The sequence below is a fragment of the Vanacampus margaritifer genome, chromosome 5 (assembly GCF_051991255.1).
Source record: "Vanacampus margaritifer isolate UIUO_Vmar chromosome 5, RoL_Vmar_1.0, whole genome shotgun sequence".
NCBI classification, from domain to species: domain Eukaryota; kingdom Metazoa; phylum Chordata; class Actinopteri; order Syngnathiformes; family Syngnathidae; genus Vanacampus; species Vanacampus margaritifer.
The window spans coordinates 23,761,983-23,782,231 of record NC_135436.1 but is presented as its reverse complement, the minus strand read 5'-3'; the positions used below and the strand labels follow the sequence as shown (position 1 = coordinate 23,782,231).

Here is a 20,249-nt window from a genome sequence, read left to right as displayed (position 1 = left end):
GGTTTCATGGGCTGCTCCATCTATTGTAAAGTGTGGGCTCTTGGGGTAAAATGTAGGACAATAATAATCAAAAAGCACCACATCTGCCCCAAAAGACGCCAGCCCACCGGGCATGTGCCCTATAATCCAGATGGCCAGTCCACCACTAGCTGTCCGTTCATTACCCTGAGGTTGTAGCCCGTGATTGCACTGTATATCGGTAATTACTCTCCCAGTGTTACCTGATCAATATGCATTGTTCTAATACTGTAAAATAAGCACCACCCACAACCCACTGTATATAGTTCTTTGTTAGGAAAAGCATCTACAGGATCCAGAAATCCATTTACCATAGCAGTGGAGCCAATCTCTAACTTTGAGTCAGGTGTATGGTACACCCTGGATCGGTCCAACCAACCAATTCGAACCCATTAATCAGAACTGCTACCTATACTTTAAGTTTGCAATTCATTATCCTACCTTAATTAGGTTTGGTTTATCTAAAGGGATTGCTAAGAGTATTGTCTTTGCTAATTGGTATGCAGGTGGAACACGTGTATGAAATTAATAGTGCTACGTGGGAGCTGTAGTAGTTTGTATGATGAGCCCAGCCCCATCGTGACTGAAGAGGAAAAGGGGGTGGGTTTTGACAACGCGTGCACATAAGCGAGGCTACGTGCCCCCCACGGTGGCGCGCTCTGAGCGGCCAACTCAGCTTGGTCGACTCCACACACACCCACTTCCAAAACAAACACAAAAAAAAAATCACAATGTGCTTTATGGCTATCTTTTCTGCTTTCCGTGCCAACTTTAGCGTCGTCTGATAGTAGGGAGACAACTTCATCGCAGGGAAGATGTCCACGCCGCACCTCAACTCCTCGCCGCCTGACCACAGCCACCTCTCGGCGGCCACAACCGGACTGGCGGACGCCGCTGAGGTGACGGCGGAGGGACGCATCCGCCTGCTGCTCTTCGCCGTGTGCGTGACCATCGCCGCCGCCACATTCGTCGGCGGCGTGTATTCGCTTCTGTCCCTGCTGCGGATGAGAAGGAAGACGTCCCTGAGTCTCATCGTGGCGTCCATGTCCGTGGACGATCTGCTCAGCGTGGTGCCGCTGTCCCTCTTCATCCTCCTGCAGTGGGAGCGGGACGGAGGCTCGGCCAGCTTGTGCACCCTCGCTGGGCTCCTTTACGTCTTCCAGGGGGTTTCGAGCAACATGAAGGCCTGTCTGATCGCCGGCTACACTTTTTACGTGACCAAGAGGTTCGGGGTGCTGCGCTCCGTCCGGCGGCCCCTCCGGGTGATGTGGGCCATCGCCGGCGTGTGGGTGGTCAGCTTAGCCGTCAGCGTGCTGCCTTTGTGCGGCTGGGGCAGTTTCGCGCAAGCTCCCCTAGGCTGCTTCCCAGAGGGTGACAGCTTCTACACATTGCTGCTCTTCCTTTTGTATTCGCTGTGTTTTTGCGGCTTGCTCTTCTTCTTCCTGCCGCTTACCTACCAGCTGCTGTGCTCCGGAGAGCCGCAGAGGAGCGTGCAGTGCGCGGGATATGTGGGCGACGTCCGCTCGCTTTCTCGGGACAGCCTGGACAAAAGTTTCGGCGCCTACAACCAACTGAGCCCGAGTTCGTGCGGGACGACGTGCGAGCTCAAGGAGGGGATGGAGGCGGGCGCGGGATTCCCGGGGTCCGTCTGCCGGCAAAGGTCGGCGACTGTGGGGGACTCGCCTGTGGCGTTTGCGCAAAAGCGCTTTTCTATGATCCTGGCGGTTGTCAGGGTTACTTTGTGGATGCCAATGATGATGAGTATAACAATACGCGCACCACACAACATTTAAACATGTATTATGTTCAATCTTCAATGCATTTCTCTTTTGCAAATGCGCTTGATTTAGCAGTGTCAGTAAGTGGTGCCTTGATATACGTTTCCTGGCTATAGTATCTAAAATCATCTTAAGATAAGCCATCATTAACCCGTTAAAGCCAACTACTGTCTTTTTAAATAGGAAAACTGATAATTAAATAGAACATCAAGAATTAAAGATTTTTTTGGCCACATTTCCACTTCATTTCAATGGACGTTGTGTTGATCCTTCTGGTGTTTGCGCCTTGACCACATGGGGGCAGTATAATATCAACATATGGATACACATGAAAGAGAAGGTGACAACCGGTCAGAAAGCCTCAGTAGTATTGGCCGTTCTTCGCAGAGGATTAAGAATACATGCCTGTGAATATTGCTATATGATGTCTACATGTGTTTCAATTGTATACAGATTAGGTTCGTGACTATTTTGTTGATGTTACTTAAACCGGCTTACTTAAACTTCGGCAAATTGAAATGAATGCTCATTGTATTGGGTGGTACAAAGTAGATACCAACAGCAAACTGTTTGTACCACAGCTGCAATGTCGATGCAGTGGGTCGCTGGCCTGCTTGACCATGATGCAAGCAGACCCTAATATCAAGATGTTGAAGATGCGATTTATTATTATTATTATTATTATTATTACTTATCCCATGTACCAGCTGTCTACAAAGTTATGCAGTAAGACAATGATCAATGCAAAATTAAATATAATCACCATGATATGTTCGAAAAAGTGCCATACGAGTCGACTTCTAAAATGTATAGTTGTAGTATTAAATAAAATATTGATTTCCCCAAAATAATAGAAATAAAAGATAAATTACTCAAGGTTTTACAAAATTCGACAGATGAATTCTTTCCAAGCAAAATACAGTAAGTGTTTAGCAAGTGAAATGGAAGTATTTGGCCGTGACTTTTTTATTTGCTCATGAATCCGTGTCCACCCACTTGTATGTTAAGGTCCTGCATGAAGAGGTGTAGGACGGACCAAGGAAGAACATTTTATTCTAGGATAGTGTATCAGTTAAGGAGCCTTTTGGCCTTGACAGCACGTTGGTTCTTAAGTATTCCTTCAGGATAGCAATTAATATAAAAAACAAACACACAAAAAACGGTGAGTTCAGAGTGTCTGCATGCGGATAATTTAGTCTTTCAAGTAACTTCTCAATAAATTTCTCTGCGGGTCATGATTTGGCAAAATTAACGCACAAGGCCTTTAACAGTGCAGAACAAAGCAACACATTTTGCAAGTCATGAACACACAAATAGTTTGGATACTTTCATTACAGAAAGAGAAAAAAGCCTTAAGGTCATTGGCAAAAAAAAATGGATGAGTGGCATTTGCCAAAATGCACACGAACAAATCCTCTGAAAGAATGCCAATATGATATGTGTCATATTAACGTTATTTTGAATCTGTTATGGCGCAATGAAATGTAAAAAACTATTAAGGTAAGGCAGCTTGGTCTTAAACAGGTCACAAGGCCTTCAGCACAAGGAGGACGCAAAAGAAACAGCTAAAAACAAAATGGCGGCGAACAAAAGATGACAGTTCTTATACCCTCCTCGCAAAATTTTATGCAGTAATCACCTGATAGAAAAAGTTCAGTATGTTTTTGCGCATTCGTTTTGAACATATTTTTAGATTTACAGTAACCTTTTCAAAGTTATGACAATACAACGACATCAAAACCCAGGATGCTATACTGTACTGTAAAAAGCAGCCCTGATAAAGAACACGAGTGATTCCCTCCACTCTCCTCTGCGTCTTCATCCGCACGCAAGTTGAATCGGCGCCATCTCCGATTCATTCGTATTCATGTCCGCCTCTCTTTCATTCACAGACTCTGATGCTGGTGCGCCACGCCGCCGATGCACGGAGCGCGTCCCTCGAGACGCTCGGCTTCATCCTCACGTTGCTGGCGCCTGCCGTTACGCCGCTCTTCGTGCTATCCAAGCGCTGGATCCACATGCCGTGCGGCTGCTTCATTAACTGCAACCGTGAGCCCACGCCGGACCCCTCAGGTAGCCAGGAATCAAATACGAGGCCTAAATACTGTATTTTATAAGATAGTGTATTCTGCTCAAATGGACGAGACCAGATAAGCAGCACACGTCAAATAAACGGCATCATTTTTTCCCCTAGTAAAACATATAAGTGGTTGAGTGCAGCATATGTCACGCTTTTGACTGCATCCTACAGTGCCTGCAGAGCAGACGTGACATCTGTAAACTGAGGTTCATGTTGGAGCTTTCTTTGCACTGGTGTGGAGCAAGAGCTGCTTCAGTGTAGGCAGCGTGGTATCAATTTCTACTAAAAGATTTCCTTGCTCGGATCGACGAGTTGTGCCAAATAGGCGAACAAATAATCAACACAATATCAAAATTGAAACCTCTGTTTTCCCTTCAGTACAAAAAACAGCAATTGCCACTGGGTTAAAGGAGAAGTCAACCCCCAAAAAATATTGACAATAATATGTTCTATGCAGCCCCACAAGTCTAAATACGGTATTCTGGTTAATATAGTGTTAGTGGAATATGAGTTAAGCAGCAAAATTCAACAGTTCCTATCAATATCAGAAGGCGGCCATTTTGCCACTTGCTCTCGTGTGAAAATGACATCACAGTTGCTCAGGTCTCAGGTAACAACTAATCACAGCTCAACTTCAGAAAACAGTTTATCTGTGACTGGCCGTTGCCTCAGCACAGATGATGTCATCTTCAGTTGACAGCAAGTGGCAAAATGGCCGCCCCCTGAGATGGATAAAAACGGCTAGATTTTGCTGTATAACTCATATTCCATAAATGTAAAATTAATCAGAATGTCATGTTTAGTAGACTAGTGAGGTCACATATAACATATTGCCAAGAAATGTTTAAAGGGATACTTGACTCATTGAGCCATTTTCAGCAGTAAAAAGTTAGTATTTTGTCCAGAATGAATTTGCTAACTATATTATTTTTTGTATGCAATTAAATACCTTTAAAAACAAAATTTTCCACTTGCTGTCAACTGAAGATGACATCACCTGTGCTGAGAAAACGGTTAACGACCAATGATGGCTCAGTTTGCTGATCAAACCCAGAAAACAGGTGAGCCATAATTGGTCGTTACCTACTTCCTCAGCACAGGTGATGTCATCTTCAGTTGACAGCAAGTGGGAAATTTGTTTTTAAAGGTATTTAATTGCATACAAAAAATAATGTAGTTATCAAATTCATTCTGGACAAAATACACAAACTTTTTTACTGCTGAAAATGGCTCAATGAGTCAAGTATCCCTTTAAGGTTGACTTCCCCTTTATCTACATTCCCTAAGACTGATACCACCCTGTGTCATAGTAGACGTGGCAACTGTAAAGCTGAAGTTTATATTGGGAGTATAGTAACAACAGGGATGTGATTTGACCAAAGTGAAATTATCTGAAAATTTAGCCGGGGGTCTGGGGGCCGCTGGCACCCAGCTAGGTCCAGGGCAGTGCCCTGGTGGGGGACAAGGGCCCCGGAGCTCATGGGTTTTCCGCGTTTTTAAGTACTTTCAATGCACTCACATGACAAAGAAATAGACAAAACAACAGCATAAATTTTCAATGTATATTGAACTATCCCATATAAAATGGCAGTTTTAGTCAACTCAAAATCAGTCACATTCAAAAACATTGGACTGCCTTTGCTTTTAAAAACTATCACTGAGAATATCATCATATCTAACTAATGTGATTACTAAGTTAACACATAAATAATGTTGAAGAGTTCAAATTTCATGAACAAATAATTGTATCATGACCAAATGAAAAGTAACTCATATTAGAGCATACCACAAATGTCTTTGTTATAGCAGAAGATGTTATCTGTCGGAGTCATGTGCATACACAATGAACTACTATAATAATAAAAAAAATAATAAAAAATAAAAAATAAAAAAATCGAAAAAAAAATTTTTTTTGGGGGGAGATAAAAAAAGCGGAATTCCGCGAATTAGCGGAAAAATCACATCCCTGTAGACTGTAAGACTATTGTCCGGACAGAAATGATTGTCAAATCTTCTATTCACAGCAATGAAAAGAAGATTTGAGTTCAACCTTTCCCTCCAGAAAGGCTGCGGAGTGTTCAAGCTGTCTCACGCTCCCACGTCGCACGCCGCCGCGCCGACCGAGAAGCGAGCCTACCACAGCCTCTTCAACAGCGAATTCCCCAACAGCCGTCTGCATGCGCTCGAGAGCGGTGGGCTCTGCAGCTTGGGCCCAAATTTTGCTTTCAGCGATACACTGCCCGTGGACAGCTCCTTTCATTCAGACCTCTTGCTAGAAGATGTCAGCGGCGGAGAGGCACTGGCTGATTGCCCTCCGTTGCCCCGTGAGAACCATGAACGTGAGGAAGACTCGCCCTCTCTACTTCACCGAGAGAAGGAGCGCCATCTCACAGATACCTCGTCTGTATTCGAGGGCTCGGAAAGGAGGCTGTCGCATGAAGAGTGCCGGAAAATTGAGCTGACAGATTGGGAGTGGTGCCGAAGCAAATCAGAGCGAACACCCAGACAGGTAAACCACTGGCCACCCCACACGCTCCGTTTGTAATTCTAACACCAAAGCACTTCATGAAGCAATTTGTAGCTGTCGTTTTGCAGTTTATGGCTGGTGAGAATTGATTTTTTTTCCCCCCCCGACACATCAATTCATTGCTTTTGCATGCTAGTCAAACAATCGCTGCATTAGCATGCTATATATATTGACTATAAAGACAATTGACTATGAGCGATTAGAGACTCAGGAACTTAAAATGGTTGGCTTTTACTCTCCCCTCATGTGTTTACATTTGGTCCAAAGGGAAATTAACGTTTTATGTCTGTACATATTTGCTTGGTTGTGATAAGCAACAGGTACACATTTTTATGGACAAACCATCATAAAATCTTTATTTCTTATACAGGCGTAAAAAAAATAAGTTTTATTAGCAGCCTACACACTTCCTACTCAGTTTTTCATGGTTTTCTGCAGAGGTCGGCCTCGTTGTTGATAGACGCTCACATTTTCGGCGAGTGCTTTATGATGCAACGCCTCTGAAAAATACACCCACTGAGAAGTGCCCACCTCTGGTTTTATAGTCAAACTTATTTGAGATTCAGATATTTTGTTTCTTACATTTTTTGTATTGTTATTATTATGCAAGAACATTTTTCTTCTTCCAAAACAGATGTTTTTTTAGATATTTTTCTTCCAATTTATCAACTATTGCTTGCTCGCCATAATATGATTATAATCATTCAAATATTGTTATATCCTATCGTGAATTACTTGATTACACCATTACCACTTCCGACTAACATTCTTAACTGGCAAGTAGTTGAATAAAATTAAAGTCACACGACTCACCCATTAACAAGAGTTGACATAATGGAGAGTAAACTGAAAGTGATACTGCCACCTAGTGGCAATTTAAAGGTATTTTTGTTGTGGAGGAGTTGTGCTCATGCCTCTAATGCAGGGGTGCCCAAGTCCGGTTCTCGAAAGCCCCTTTCCAGCCTGTTTTCCATGTCTCCCTCCTTCAGCGCAGCTGAATTTATTGATCAGCTCATCAGCACGCTTTGCAGAAGCCTGATAACGATCCTGATCATGAATCAGGTGTGTTAGTGGCGAGAAACATGGAAAATAGGCTGGATAGTGGCTCTCGAGGACCGAACTTGGCCACCCCTGCTATAATGATTCAAGTTGTGTTTGTTTTTAAGTCATATTTTTTTTCCAGAAGATTAAGTGGGGAACAAAGTGTATTTGTCTGCTTTAGTCAGCTAAATAATTGCGTTAGGTGATGCTACCTCTACCAGAAACGGTTTGGAAAAGTGATTAGCTTTGTTTGGTCAAGAGTACAATTATCCTTTTGATTAAAGAAGCTGTTTCTTCTTTTCATGAAGACACATGTAGCAGTTCTGAGAAACTGCTGCTTTGTCTACTCGAGATCCATGCTAATCAGAATTTGCTTGCAAGATAACAATTGTTTTCTAACTGCTCAGCTGCCTTGCAAGGTCTGCTTGCCGTCTCTGTGTTTGGTGTTTTTTTTTTTTTTAGTTGCCTCTAACTGTCTCATTTCTACATCTCTTGATCTGGGTTAAACCACAAATGGATTGGGACCAGTCGTGCCATCGAGCGAGATGCTGTCTCCCATCCTTTAGGCAGAAAATGTCAGCCTGTCAGTCAAAAGCAAATATTCATTGCATGCGGCTCCACAGAGTTGAGCTCACAGTTGGGCACGGGTCTATTTATTGACTTCTTGGAGCAGGGGTGTTGGAGCCTGCAATGTGTACTCATATCTATATTAATTGGATTTATCCATTAGAGGCTAACATGTTTTTGTAATTGTGGTTTGCTTGGTACAAGGACATTGTGAAGGAATTCAACAACTGAACTCAGCATGGCACCATTTTAGCCTTTTTTTTTTTTTTCATTTCCAAGCCCAATTCAAATGAGATTAAAGAGTTCAAATGATTAAATGTTTGGAGGGAGTTAGAAGTGAAAGTGGAGTTTTATGCATGAAATACTACACACGCTGTCTCTGCTCCACTTAAAAGTCTGATGCAGGGGTGCTCAAGTTTCTGTTAGTGTTGTTCGGATATTGTTTTTTGGCCCCCAATACCGATTCCAATACCCAGCTACCGAAACCTACGTTGTATTTTTTTCTCAACATGAGAAAGCTGTCCTGCCATTGGTTCAGAGCATTGAAGGGCCAATAGGATATCTTAGCTCGGCGTGCAGTGAACATGTCACACATCCGTGAATGTCGTGTCAGAATTAATGGTATCGGCATGTTACTTGTTAGTACTCATTGTTTGAATGCAGTATCGGAGCCTCTGCCGATACCAGTATCGGTATCGGAACAACACAAATTTTCATCCACAAGAGCCTCTTTCCAGCCTGTTTTCAATGATTCCCTTCTGCAGCACAGCTGAATCTAACGATCAGCTAATCAGCAAGCTTTGCAGAAGCTTGATAACGATCCTGATCACGAATCAGGTGTGTTAGTGGAGAGAAACATGGAAAACAGGCTGGATAGGGGCTCTCGAGGATCGAACTTGACCACCCCTGGTCTGAAGTATTTGGGCTTGAAAATCACCAGAGGGTGCAAAATTCACAGAGCAAGCATCCACAGTCTGGCTTTGGCTCCCTCTCGCTTTGCATCTTGTTTAAGTCAAAGACATTGACTGCCGTCTTGTGTACATGTGAATGGTGCGTCCTTCTTTTATGTCCTAAATTAATGTCAAATTTAATGTCAAAAATATAAAGGCTTTCAGTTTCAGACACCCGCGGTGCTCTCTGGAGACGAGTAAATAAACGTCAACTATATGAAAAAAAGGAAAGAAAGAAAGAAAGGCTGAAAAAAGGCTAAATTAAAGAGCCTCCCACTCCCCATGGTACATGAAAAGGAGCTTATTTATCCTGTCGTGCAAACTGCAGAGACCCACAAAGCTATACATCACCAACAAAGTTTGTGATTTATGGTGCGCCTGGCTGTGTTTTGTTACTCATTAGCAGGCTAGATGTCATTATCCATTGTCTCTGCTGCATACTGTCAACACCCCCTAGCCTCCAGCCGCCACAGAGAGAGGCGGAATTAAAGCTTAAAGACATCTTTAGCCTCTCAGTGACTTCAGACTGCGCCGGCGAGCACGTTTGCCACGCCGCTACCCGGGAGGCTTTATTGTGCGTTCACGTGGAGCAAAACAAGCCCTCTGCGAGCAGATCCATTCACGTAAATAGATGCTGTTACTGCATATGGTTACAGGGTGCACAATGAAAAGGAAATTCGTATTGAATGTGGCGAGACACTACGAAACCATAATCGATACCCTGCAAACATCAGAGAAAATGCTCGCATTGATCGAGACAGACTAGAGAATGAGTCTCACAGCTAACGTGAGAAACAGTACACCTGTGGCATCGTTTTATACACAAGCAGGGTTTTCTTTTAAGACTCTCAACTCTGTCAAAGTAGTATTTCACTGAAATGTGCATTTTGAAAATATGAGGTTTGGAAATAAAGACTTGAAATAAGTTGTGACGTTGTATCATAAAAAATAAAAAGCCAAACTTGTGTTTGCTAGGTGACCTAACAACAACTGACTTACCACATAAACAATTTCAATCTACACTTTTAGCCCTTACTATCGCTAAAAAAACAATTCTTTTTAACTGGAAAAATAAACAAACTCTGAATATCGACCAATGGTCTAACCTCCTCATAAATCACATTTTAATGGAAAAAATATCTGCCTCAAATAAAAACCAAATATCAAAATTTATAGAAACATGGTCTACGTATATAGAATTTTTTAACCTAATTCTGGTTACTTAATTATGTCTGTTAGCGAGAGCCACCACATCGTGATAACTTACATTGATGTTTCTGCATTTGGCAATTTATTATTATATTATATTATTAGTATGGGATTTTTTTTTAATGGGCTTTAGGTGAACTGATGAATACACACGCACGCACACGCACGCACATGCTCACCCACATACAAAAAAAAAAATATATATATATATGTGTGTGTATATGTATATATATTTTAAAAAAAAGAGAGAAAGAAAAAAATAACATTTTATTTATTTATTTATTTTAAAAAAAGGAGAGCAATGATGATGTCAAATCGAATGAACAATACTGAGCTCTCCTAGAAAATAAATAAATAAATAAATAAATAAATAACAAAAATAAATAAATAAATAAAAAGCCAGGGATGTACAGTTTGGCATAGGAGAGACAAAGACTCATTCACTTGCGTTGTGAAGAGGGGGGGGGGAAGAATTATTATTTTTTTTCAATCCAATAAAGAATTCATAGTAAAACATATGGGATTATCATATTTCCTTTTCAAATAAATACATGGACAAGAGACGCCAAGTGCAGAATTGAGCAGTAAAGCTTCATTTCATATTGGGCAATACCTCACTAAAGAGGAGGCTTGTAATTGGGTAACTTTAGCCAAATTTGTGTGTTATATATTTTGTTTTACTGATTGCATATACTGCTGATAGATGTATTGGTCTAAATATGGTAATTTGGTTAATATTGCGTTAGTGGAATATCAGTTATGCAGCAAAATCCAGCCATTTTTATCCATCTCAGGGGGCGGCCATTTTGCACTTGCTGCCGACGGACAATGACATCAATCTTGCTCAGGTCTCAGGTAACAACCAATCGCACCTCCGCTTTAGAAAACAGGTGAGCTGTGATTGGTCGTTGCCTGAACTCTACGCAAAATTAATGTCATCTTCAGTTGACAGTCAGCAAGTGGCAAAATGGCCGCCCCGGAGATGGATACAAATGGCTGGATTATTATTATAATTATTATTATAATATTGGAATATTAATCAGAATGTGATGTTTAGACTAGTGAGGTCACATATAACATATTGTCAAGAAATATTTAAGGTTGACTTTCACTTTAAAGTATTATTTGCCTCCAACTGTTTTCCAAGCAACTGAGAGGGGGAAAAAATGACCCTTAAAACACCCCACACCACAGGATAATCACTCAGAGATATCAGAAAATCGCATCTTAGCTGACTTTGACCGTGAAGGAGGAAAAATGCTCAAATTTGGCTTCATTGCCTATATGGGCAAACCCCGTTTTAGCTTGACTCGAAGTATTATAACGCTAGATAGCGAGCTAAAAATGTGCAGTTTTGACACCATTTTTTTGCAATATGTTTTTTATTGTGTTGGTAGCATGTACATAGTTTTGAATTGCATCATACCGAGAGGTGTTATCTTGGTTACTTTATGTTGCTAAAGAACGGCAAAATGATGTGCTGACCTGATACACTTGGCTACGATTCCATCAGCTGACACGACGCTGATTTACATTCATTTATTGGAGACGCAGGATAACCTTCATCCAATGCAGCACCCTTAAACGTAATCATTTATTATTTGATTTCTGGCAGATCCCGCCTAAATAGATTTATGCCTCCACAACGCGCTCACTTCCATCTGTGTGCTCATCACGCTGATGGCTTCTAAGCATTATTTGATTTACTTGACAATGTGCCTTCAGCATTCATGTCTCACTGCCTCCCTATCTCCCCACTATTCCCCCACTCATTCACACTGATGCAGACACTGACAAGGTAATGGAGCCGGGCATCTTTTGTCTCTAATGTGCACCTTCTCCACGATCATTACAGCAGAGGCTGCTAATGTAAATAATGTGGAGGCCTTAATGACACCCGCCAGAGTCTCCGCCTGCTGTCTCTTTTGCAAACAGAGTAGCCACGGCTCAATTATTTAGTGACAAATCTACCATAAAGTCGCCGCGGCCTGGGCTGCAATTAAACAATCACGTTGTTGGTGTGGAAACAAAGGAAATGGAGACCACGACTGTCTAGCTGCAAAGCGGGTTGGGTTTATTATGTCAATTCAGTACAGAAACTTAACAAGCACATCACCAGCTGAGTGTATAAAATGGTTTAATATTGCAGCATTGTCACTTGCATCACTTCATCTTTGTTTACTAATATTTAGGTTTGGGCAATTAATCGATTTTTTTCTATTAATGTGAGTTCATTTGTCAGAAGTCAGGACAATTATTTTATGTATTTATTTAGCGGCATCTATACTGTAGTTCAAAGTGCGGAAACTAGTTTCTAAAAGCACAGTGTGCCAAGTGCCACGGGGCTAGTTTGCAATATGTAGCAATTTTCCCCAAAATATATTTAGAATAGCCCTTTTATATGACAATTTTTTTACTCAAACATCTTCTAATAAGCAGATTAACATGCTTAGCTGTTCACAATGGCTACTCCTGAGTCCTGATGGCCTATTGCTAATAGTTTTCAGACTGGATTCAGGTTCGAATTTTCCACCCTGTCTGTGGATGTGATGTCGTTTGCAGTTTTATCTTTCGGCCACGTGTGGCAGTAACGATTCAAAATTTTATTTTCTGCATTCAGCAGCTCATGCAAAATCCCTTTGGTGGCTTTCTGTAAAACTAGAAACAAAACTGAAAACTAACTTCTTTTTTTTCTTAGAGTTGTAGGTTTGTTAATTAGTGACTTCGTTTGAGGAGCAACTTTCTCATTTTGAGGAGCAATTTTTTTTGCAGGTTTGCCAAGACTTTTATTAAACAATAAAAATATGACAATATACCAAATGAACAACTGGTTTCCTTTTTTTATATATACATGTATACCTTATATTACCAACAGTTTCTATTTCTTACATTCACATAAATAGCAAATAGTAGCAAAGTGGTTTTCTTGTCCACAAACATATTCAGCGGGTCAGTTTAAAAAAAAAAAAAAACATTACAAATAACATGAAATCACATTAATACACAGTACTTTTAACCTTGTGAGCATCAAACATAAAATGAAAAAAAATGCTGATGTTATTTTCTGACTGTATTTTCAAAGTTATCTATACTTATATTTATTAGCTTATATATGCACCTGTAGTACTCACCTTTTGCCTCTAATTATTGCATTTTATTAATCTCAAGAAGGGAAATTGTCTTTACACCAAGCTTTGCTACTTAATTGACATCATAGACACTTATTAATGCAAAGAGATAAACTCACCAAACAATACTGTGGTCACAGCTAACTTGGCACCTTCTGCATTAGCAACCCTTTAATAGAAAGAATAGCCATTAGAATAGCTTGGTAGCTAGCAAGTAAAACACATTTAAATGTCATTTGCTGCTTGAAAACGGTTACATGATCAATATTCAAATAACGTCTTTACTGTGGTGAACTAAAATTATACTTGCACCTGCAGGCATGTCTTGTTTTGTCATGTTCCGGAGAAAACAGTTTCACTTTGGTATCAGGTGGCCTCCTGCCGCCTGAGGTCAGGTGAACAACACGGCCAAGCAACAGGAAGTAATTCGTCTTCAGTTGTTATAAGCCGTCAAAATAAAATACATTTTCAAAATAAAAGCCTATAATTGATCAAAAAAAACAAAACAAACAAAAAAAATATTAAGTAAAATGGAAACAAAACTGTAAATATTATTTTATGTGCAAAGCTGTTATTAATAGTGTGTAAGTTATGTGAAAATATACAGAAAGATGATCGTACACCTTGATATAAAATGGAATAATTTTCAATGGACTCTTCTCTCAATGTAGAGGTCATCAGGTGGTCTGTCCATCCCGCTGTGCGCCTTCCAGGGAACCGTGTCTCTGCAAGCCCCCACTGGAAAGACCCTCTCTCTGTCCACCTACGAGGTCAGCAGTGACGGACTGAAAATCTCACCCAACAATGCCAAGAGGGTATGCAAAGACCTCCTATTCTATCCATAAATTAAATCCATAAATTGTTTATTTATTCGAGTTTCATTTTGTTTATTTTATTTATTGGGGTTTTGTGTCACTGATTATGTACTTGTTCACTCGTTAGAATGTTTGTTGTTGTCAGTTTTAGCAGGGCTGTATTTCAGGGTACTTTCAAGCAACATGTTTTTGATTGACCTTAGGGGAGTTATTCATTTACCGGTATGCTTTTATGACTAAGGTTGTTCTTTGTGGTGAAGACATGCACTGTATCATCATATTAAATAAGATGAAAATGCTTCTATTGTTTGGTCATTGTTGATTTAAAGGTGAAGTCAATCTTAAAAATGTATTGTCAAGAATATGTTATATGTGACCTCACTAGTCTAAACATGACATTCTGATTAATATTGCGTTGGTGGAATACGATACAATACGATACGATACGATATACTTTTATTTTTATTTATTTATTTTTTTTAATTATTTTTCCCCGTGGGGAATATGAGTTATGAAGCAAAATCTAGCCGTTTTTATCTATCTCAGGGGCGACCATTTTGTCACTTGCTGTCGATTGAAGATGACATCCCAGTTGCTAAAAAAAAACGTATATATTATCTAGCTTTTCCTCGAGGGACAAACAAACATATAAAATGGACAAATAGATGTTAATGCGGCAAATCCGACTATGCTAATCTCTTGCTGGCCTACAGGTGGAGGTGTACCGCTCCAAATCGGTGGGGCATGAGCCCAGTGCAGATGACAAAACGTCAGGTGGCCACACAGGCAACGTGAACATCGCTGATGTCAGTATGGGACTGGATATCGGAACCGAGGTTGGGGACACCAATGTCAAGATCCACCTGGAGGTCCTGGAGATCTGCGATAATGAGGAGGCCATGGACAGCGTCTCCATTGTGTCCAACATCAGTCAGTCGTCCACCCACGCCCGCTCGCCGTCACTGCGCTACTCACGCAGGGAGAACCGTTTTGTTTCCTGTGACCTGGGTGAGACGGCCTCTTACTCCCTGCTCATCCCCACCACCATCAACCCCGAGGCTGAGGCCATCAACATCACCATTCCCGACACGGTGGAGGCCCATCGGCAGAACAGTCGGAGACAGACGCAAGGGAGCTCGGGATATAAAGAGGAAATACAGCTGCTCAACGAGGCCTACAGAAAACAAGCTGGAGACTTGGAGGACTCTCCCGTGACGCAAGACTAGGACAACCTCTGGCAATGCCAACTGTTTTCAAATATGATTTGTCTTTATTTGATTTTCTGTTCATTTATTAATTGGTTGCCATTTCCATTGCACACTACAAAAGGTAGTGCAGTGGTTCACACAGCTGACTGTTTAGACGGAGACACAAAATTGGTGAATCATTTTGTTTCTGGGGTGGAAAAAAAGCACAATGACGGCATCACCCACCTTACAAACTCTCCGTCTATACTTCTCCGGTCTAGAAGTTAGGGTCAGCCGGGTTACTTCCATGTCCGATCCTACCTCTCCGAGGTGCACACCTAGACCAGCCGGTGAGACATAATCCTGCCAGCATGTCATGGGTCTGCCCCGAGGCAAGCTCTAAACTTTTGACATGCCCTGAAGGCATCTAGGAATCATTCATAATGGATGCTCCAGACACCTCAACTCGCTCCCATCTGCCAAGATATGTTTCGTTCACAAAGTCAGAATTTAGGACCATAGCTGAGAGTGGGTACATATGTATATATATATGATGGATAATTTGAGAGCATCAACAATTCATTTGTTGATTTTACGCTCCGTCTGTCAATTTGCCCACAATACATCTAGCGATTCATCCATTTTTCTATTTGCTAACCTAGATGAGTTAGAGTCTATCCCAGCTGATTGTGGGAAAAGGGTAGACTAGCCTACACTTGGGACTGGTCATCAGTCACAGTGTAGGGATCCCCAATTCCAGTACATAGTATACACTCAGTTCAACACTGCTTGCTATTTAGGTTTGTTTATTTGCAAAAGCGGGTTAATGTAAACCACTCCGTCATTGTAATTTTTGAACAAATGAGATAAATAAACACAGATCAACCAACGTTAACACATAAATGTTAGCTCACCTTAATGCCGTGTCTTAGTTTTGGTCGTGCTAACCCAGGACTCTAAAGTAGGCCTAGTAGCACATGGTATTCATTCTCTAAAAGCAAAGTCAGGAGCATAAACCAATGGAGACTTTAACCACCGTATCGTTCTGCATCTCCTCATCGCATCTCATCATGCCTCACCATTCCTCGTTAGCCTCCATTTTTGTTGTTTGCTAGTGTGTCTCTTTCTGGCATACATTCAGTGCTACATGTTTTTTTTTTTTGCCAGCTTGATATTTGTGATACCGGTCAACTAAGCAGTGGAAATGGGGCAGCAAACAATTATTCACTGTCACTGTCACTGAACCACTACACTATAAGTAACCAAACAAACAAAACCTCAAGATGCTTAAAAATAAAATCCCTCCACGTGAAATTGACCATCTCACCCTGAGTGATCCAAACACTGAAAAGGGAGTCAGGTCTTCCTTGGAAGTTGGCACATCCCTCCACATTGCAAAGTCCATTACTGTTCGCTTTAGTAATTTTCTCTTCAACATGTTTTGCGTCTTACGAGTAAATGAATGATACACAATGCTAAACCTCCTGTCTGTGTTTTGTGCTTGGCGGCGATAAAGACTAAGTAGATTTGATGAAGAAAAATTGGACCTTCACTAGATTTAGGCAGAGATAAATGGATTGGGACATGTTTTAAGGGTGAAAATGTGGTCACATGTCTGATGTCACCGATGACCGGGCCACTAGGGGAGGGGTCAGCTGACCCGTGAGTCTGACTCATCCCTGTTTGTTTTGTCTTTTTTTCTTCTTTAGTGTTTCATAATGAAATGTCGCCTTGACCACATGGGTGCAGACCTGATGATAATAATGCTTTTTGATGTGGCTGCCACAAGTGTTCATACTTGTGTTTTTTCTGTTGCTCACTGCACCGTCTTTATTTTAATTATGCTGTGTTTCTCCTTGCGCCTGCTCCACATCCATTGTTTATTGTGCGCTCTTTTGCTATCAAATGAAGAGACTGCGAGGCTAAATAAGAAGAGGTGCCAAGGAAAGGCAAGCACTTGTAAAAGAGTTCACGGCATTATTGGAGGCGATGTGAGGACTCTTACAGTGTTTTTTTCCTGCACACATGAATGTACTGGAGAGTGACTCCAATCACAGGAACAATATGTGTCTCACTTCCCATCAAATCAGAGAGCCATCTGGGGGCTTTCATGCACACATGCATCAATCCAGATTCCAGAAGTCAATTTGTGCATTTTAAGATCAATTTGAATTCTTATTTTCCTGGCGAGCATCTATCAGACCCAAATATGCCTTAACGTTCCCAGATAATGAAGTGAATATGCGTGCGTGCGTGCGCGTGCCTGTGTGTAAAAACAGATTAGGTATTCCAGACCAATTTGAAAATATATGTTTATGCGATATGCTTTTGATGGTGTGCATAGCCACCTTGAATACATCCTCTTTAAGGCAGTCATTTGCAGGCTTCTCAATCATCCTGTGGCGATCGCAACTCATCAGCTGCAACATGTTCCCTCCCCCTGAATAATGTTGTCATTAAAGACTCATTATGAGGAAATTGCCTATGAGTAGACTACATAGAGAATTTCCATTTCCAGTGATGCCAGGCAAGACATGTATGAGAATTGCAGTAGAACCGCCAAGCGTCGTAATGAATGTAAAAGTTGAATTCTACCATGTCAGCTCTTAATGGCGCCAAAGGCTGCCAGTCGAGCATCCAAGCGCAGAGCAGAGGATACAAGTTGAAGCCCTTAATTATCCACTTGCGCCTTATTTTAAATGAATCTTTGCATCAAATGGATCAAGTCACGTTTTGCTTTCTTGACAGTGGGAATTCAGGGTTTGCATATTTATTCATTCGTGTCAGTCGTCTGGTTCAGTACACAACACACAACTGGGATTCCTTATAAGCAGGAAAAATAATCTATTTAGGCTTTCATTTGATGCACTGCTGTGATTATTCCACAAAACCTTGATGACATACTCATTCGTTTGTGCTCTTTAGATGTGTTTAAAAAATTATTTTTTTTTTTATTGCTTAAAGGGGACATATAATTATAAAAATATATTTGTATTTTTTCTCTCCACATTTTAAAACAGTTTCAGCGTGTCTTAATAAAGGGTCTCTGACATTCTTTGGTCAAAACACACAAAAGATTATTCCACATTTGTATCCATGGTTCCCCAAATCTACATTTATTGGTATTATGATGATTAACTCCTTGAATTCCTCTGCTCACCCGCTCCCTATTCTACAGTTACCATGACGAGCAGGAGCAGATCTAGGGTGCGGTCTATGGTATGAAGAGATAATCAGAAAAAGAGTCTAAAAGCAGAGAACGACAGATGTCTTCACTCGGATGGATAAGAGCACTCAATTACATTTATCAATTTGTATATGTGGTTCAAGCAGAGTACAAAACACATTTAAAAACACACTTAAAAATGGCTGATCTTCACCATGTGTTGCTTCCAGGTTAGGGTGGCATGATGCATATTCACTTCACTGTTACGTCACAGTCGGACCCAATTCAGAACTGTTCGTTTACGGACATATTTTCTGCAACAGGCAGCTCGGCAGAAAATATGTACTTGATTGTTTAATAAATGGTTGGGCACTGGGTAGGCACTCCAGTGACCCATACAAGCAATTCCTACATTTTTTTTCATAATATCTCTCCTTGGCAAGTATATTTTAAAAGTGTGAGTGTGATGTATAGTGCAAGTAGAGCGATAGGATCCTAAAGGTAGAAAAGGTGAATGTGGCACTGAGAAAGTTGTTGACGCCGAAAATAAAATATTCCGGCCTCCTTCCTCTCTCCTCTTTATTTCTTTCAAGGACTTCCACAGCCCACTCACAACCTCACAGCATCATCAGAAAGAAACCTGCATATGTTGCAATAGCTAGCATGTAGCGCAACCACTTTATTCAATACATTGATAAATATTTATATTTAAAAAAGTGTTTTCACCCAAGGCTTTTTACGATTCAGGGGACACACAGATGATTTGTATGCATCGCCGGTCACCCCGAGGCTAACAAAACAAGGTGTGCAGACTAGCAGTGAGCGATGAAAAAAAAAAAATCCTCTGCCTCATCGCTCACATCCTTCACGATTCTCGTTAGTTTTCTCCCACTTGATGTTTCCTTCTCTCATTCAGCTTTCTTCTGCTGGGCAGTACCAAATAACACCACAGACACATTTACTGCTTTTGGCAAACACAAATTAGGTTTGGTTTTCCCAACCACAGTATTGAAGAGGCTGCTGTCCTGATACAGCAGAGAAGGTATGTGAGTGCGCGTTTGGAAAGTGGAAATTATTTGTCGAGACAGGGTGGAGGAGGAGGAGGTGAATCTTGGGTGCAAGGTCTTCATAATATGCCATGAATGACTCCTGCACACCTTCCATCCCTCCTCATGTTCTCACACACATGCTTTATGATGTTCACCATTTGGGTGACAGCCAGATAAAATGCGACTGCATCATTTAAATTTGTCAAATCCCAACAGGATTAGACAAAAAAGTCCTGAGAATAAGCAACAACAACAACAACAACAAAATTAAAGGTGTGAAGAACATAAAAGTGTAAATTTGGTTTTGTAGCTACTATGAACAAAATTCAGAACTATTACAAAAAAATTGCTTTGCTGGTCTGGTTTGGAAACGTCATGGAAAATTGACTTTTAAATGGCTTGTACAGAATAGTTAAGCCGATACGTGTTTATTTTTGGTATGTTTTGACAATGTCCTGTCGTGATCCCTTTGATTGCACACTTTTCCCCCCCTTAAATGAATCTTTAATATACGGTCACAGTTATTTTTGTTCATTTTCAGTCACGTGCATATTAGTTCTGTATTAATGGGTTCTTTTAGGTTAGTCAATGCAATTATCTATCTATCTATCTATCTATCTATCTATCTATCTATCTATCTATCTATCTATCTATCTATCTATCCATCTATCCATCCATCCATCCATCCATCCATCCATCCATCCATCCATCCATCCATCTATCTATCTATCTAT

At 40.9% G+C, this 20,249-nt stretch overlaps 2 protein-coding genes across 3 annotated transcripts in view; one reads left to right on the top strand and one right to left on the bottom strand.

Annotated features, from left to right (window-relative positions):
- LOC144052394 (neprilysin-like) overlaps positions 1-13,699 on the bottom strand; it is a 72,792-nt gene extending 59,093 nt beyond the window's left edge. For both annotated transcript variants that reach the window (XM_077566412.1, XM_077566411.1), the window contains exons 1-2: positions 13,611-13,699; positions 13,418-13,467 (exon numbers count right to left, since the gene is read on the bottom strand). The gene's annotated coding sequence lies outside the window, so the exon portion shown is untranslated. The remainder of the gene's footprint in view (positions 1-13,417; positions 13,468-13,610) is intronic.
- On the top strand, positions 652-19,013 carry LOC144052395 (putative G-protein coupled receptor 149). The gene is made up of 5 exons (XM_077566415.1): positions 652-1,774; positions 3,688-3,869; positions 5,901-6,385; positions 13,970-14,113; positions 14,827-19,013. Exons 1-5 carry the CDS (start codon positions 834-836, stop codon positions 15,337-15,339), a joined length of 2,265 nt encoding a protein of 754 aa, XP_077422541.1. The 5' UTR covers positions 652-833; the 3' UTR covers positions 15,340-19,013.
- The last annotated feature ends 1,236 nt before the right edge of the window (positions 19,014-20,249 follow it).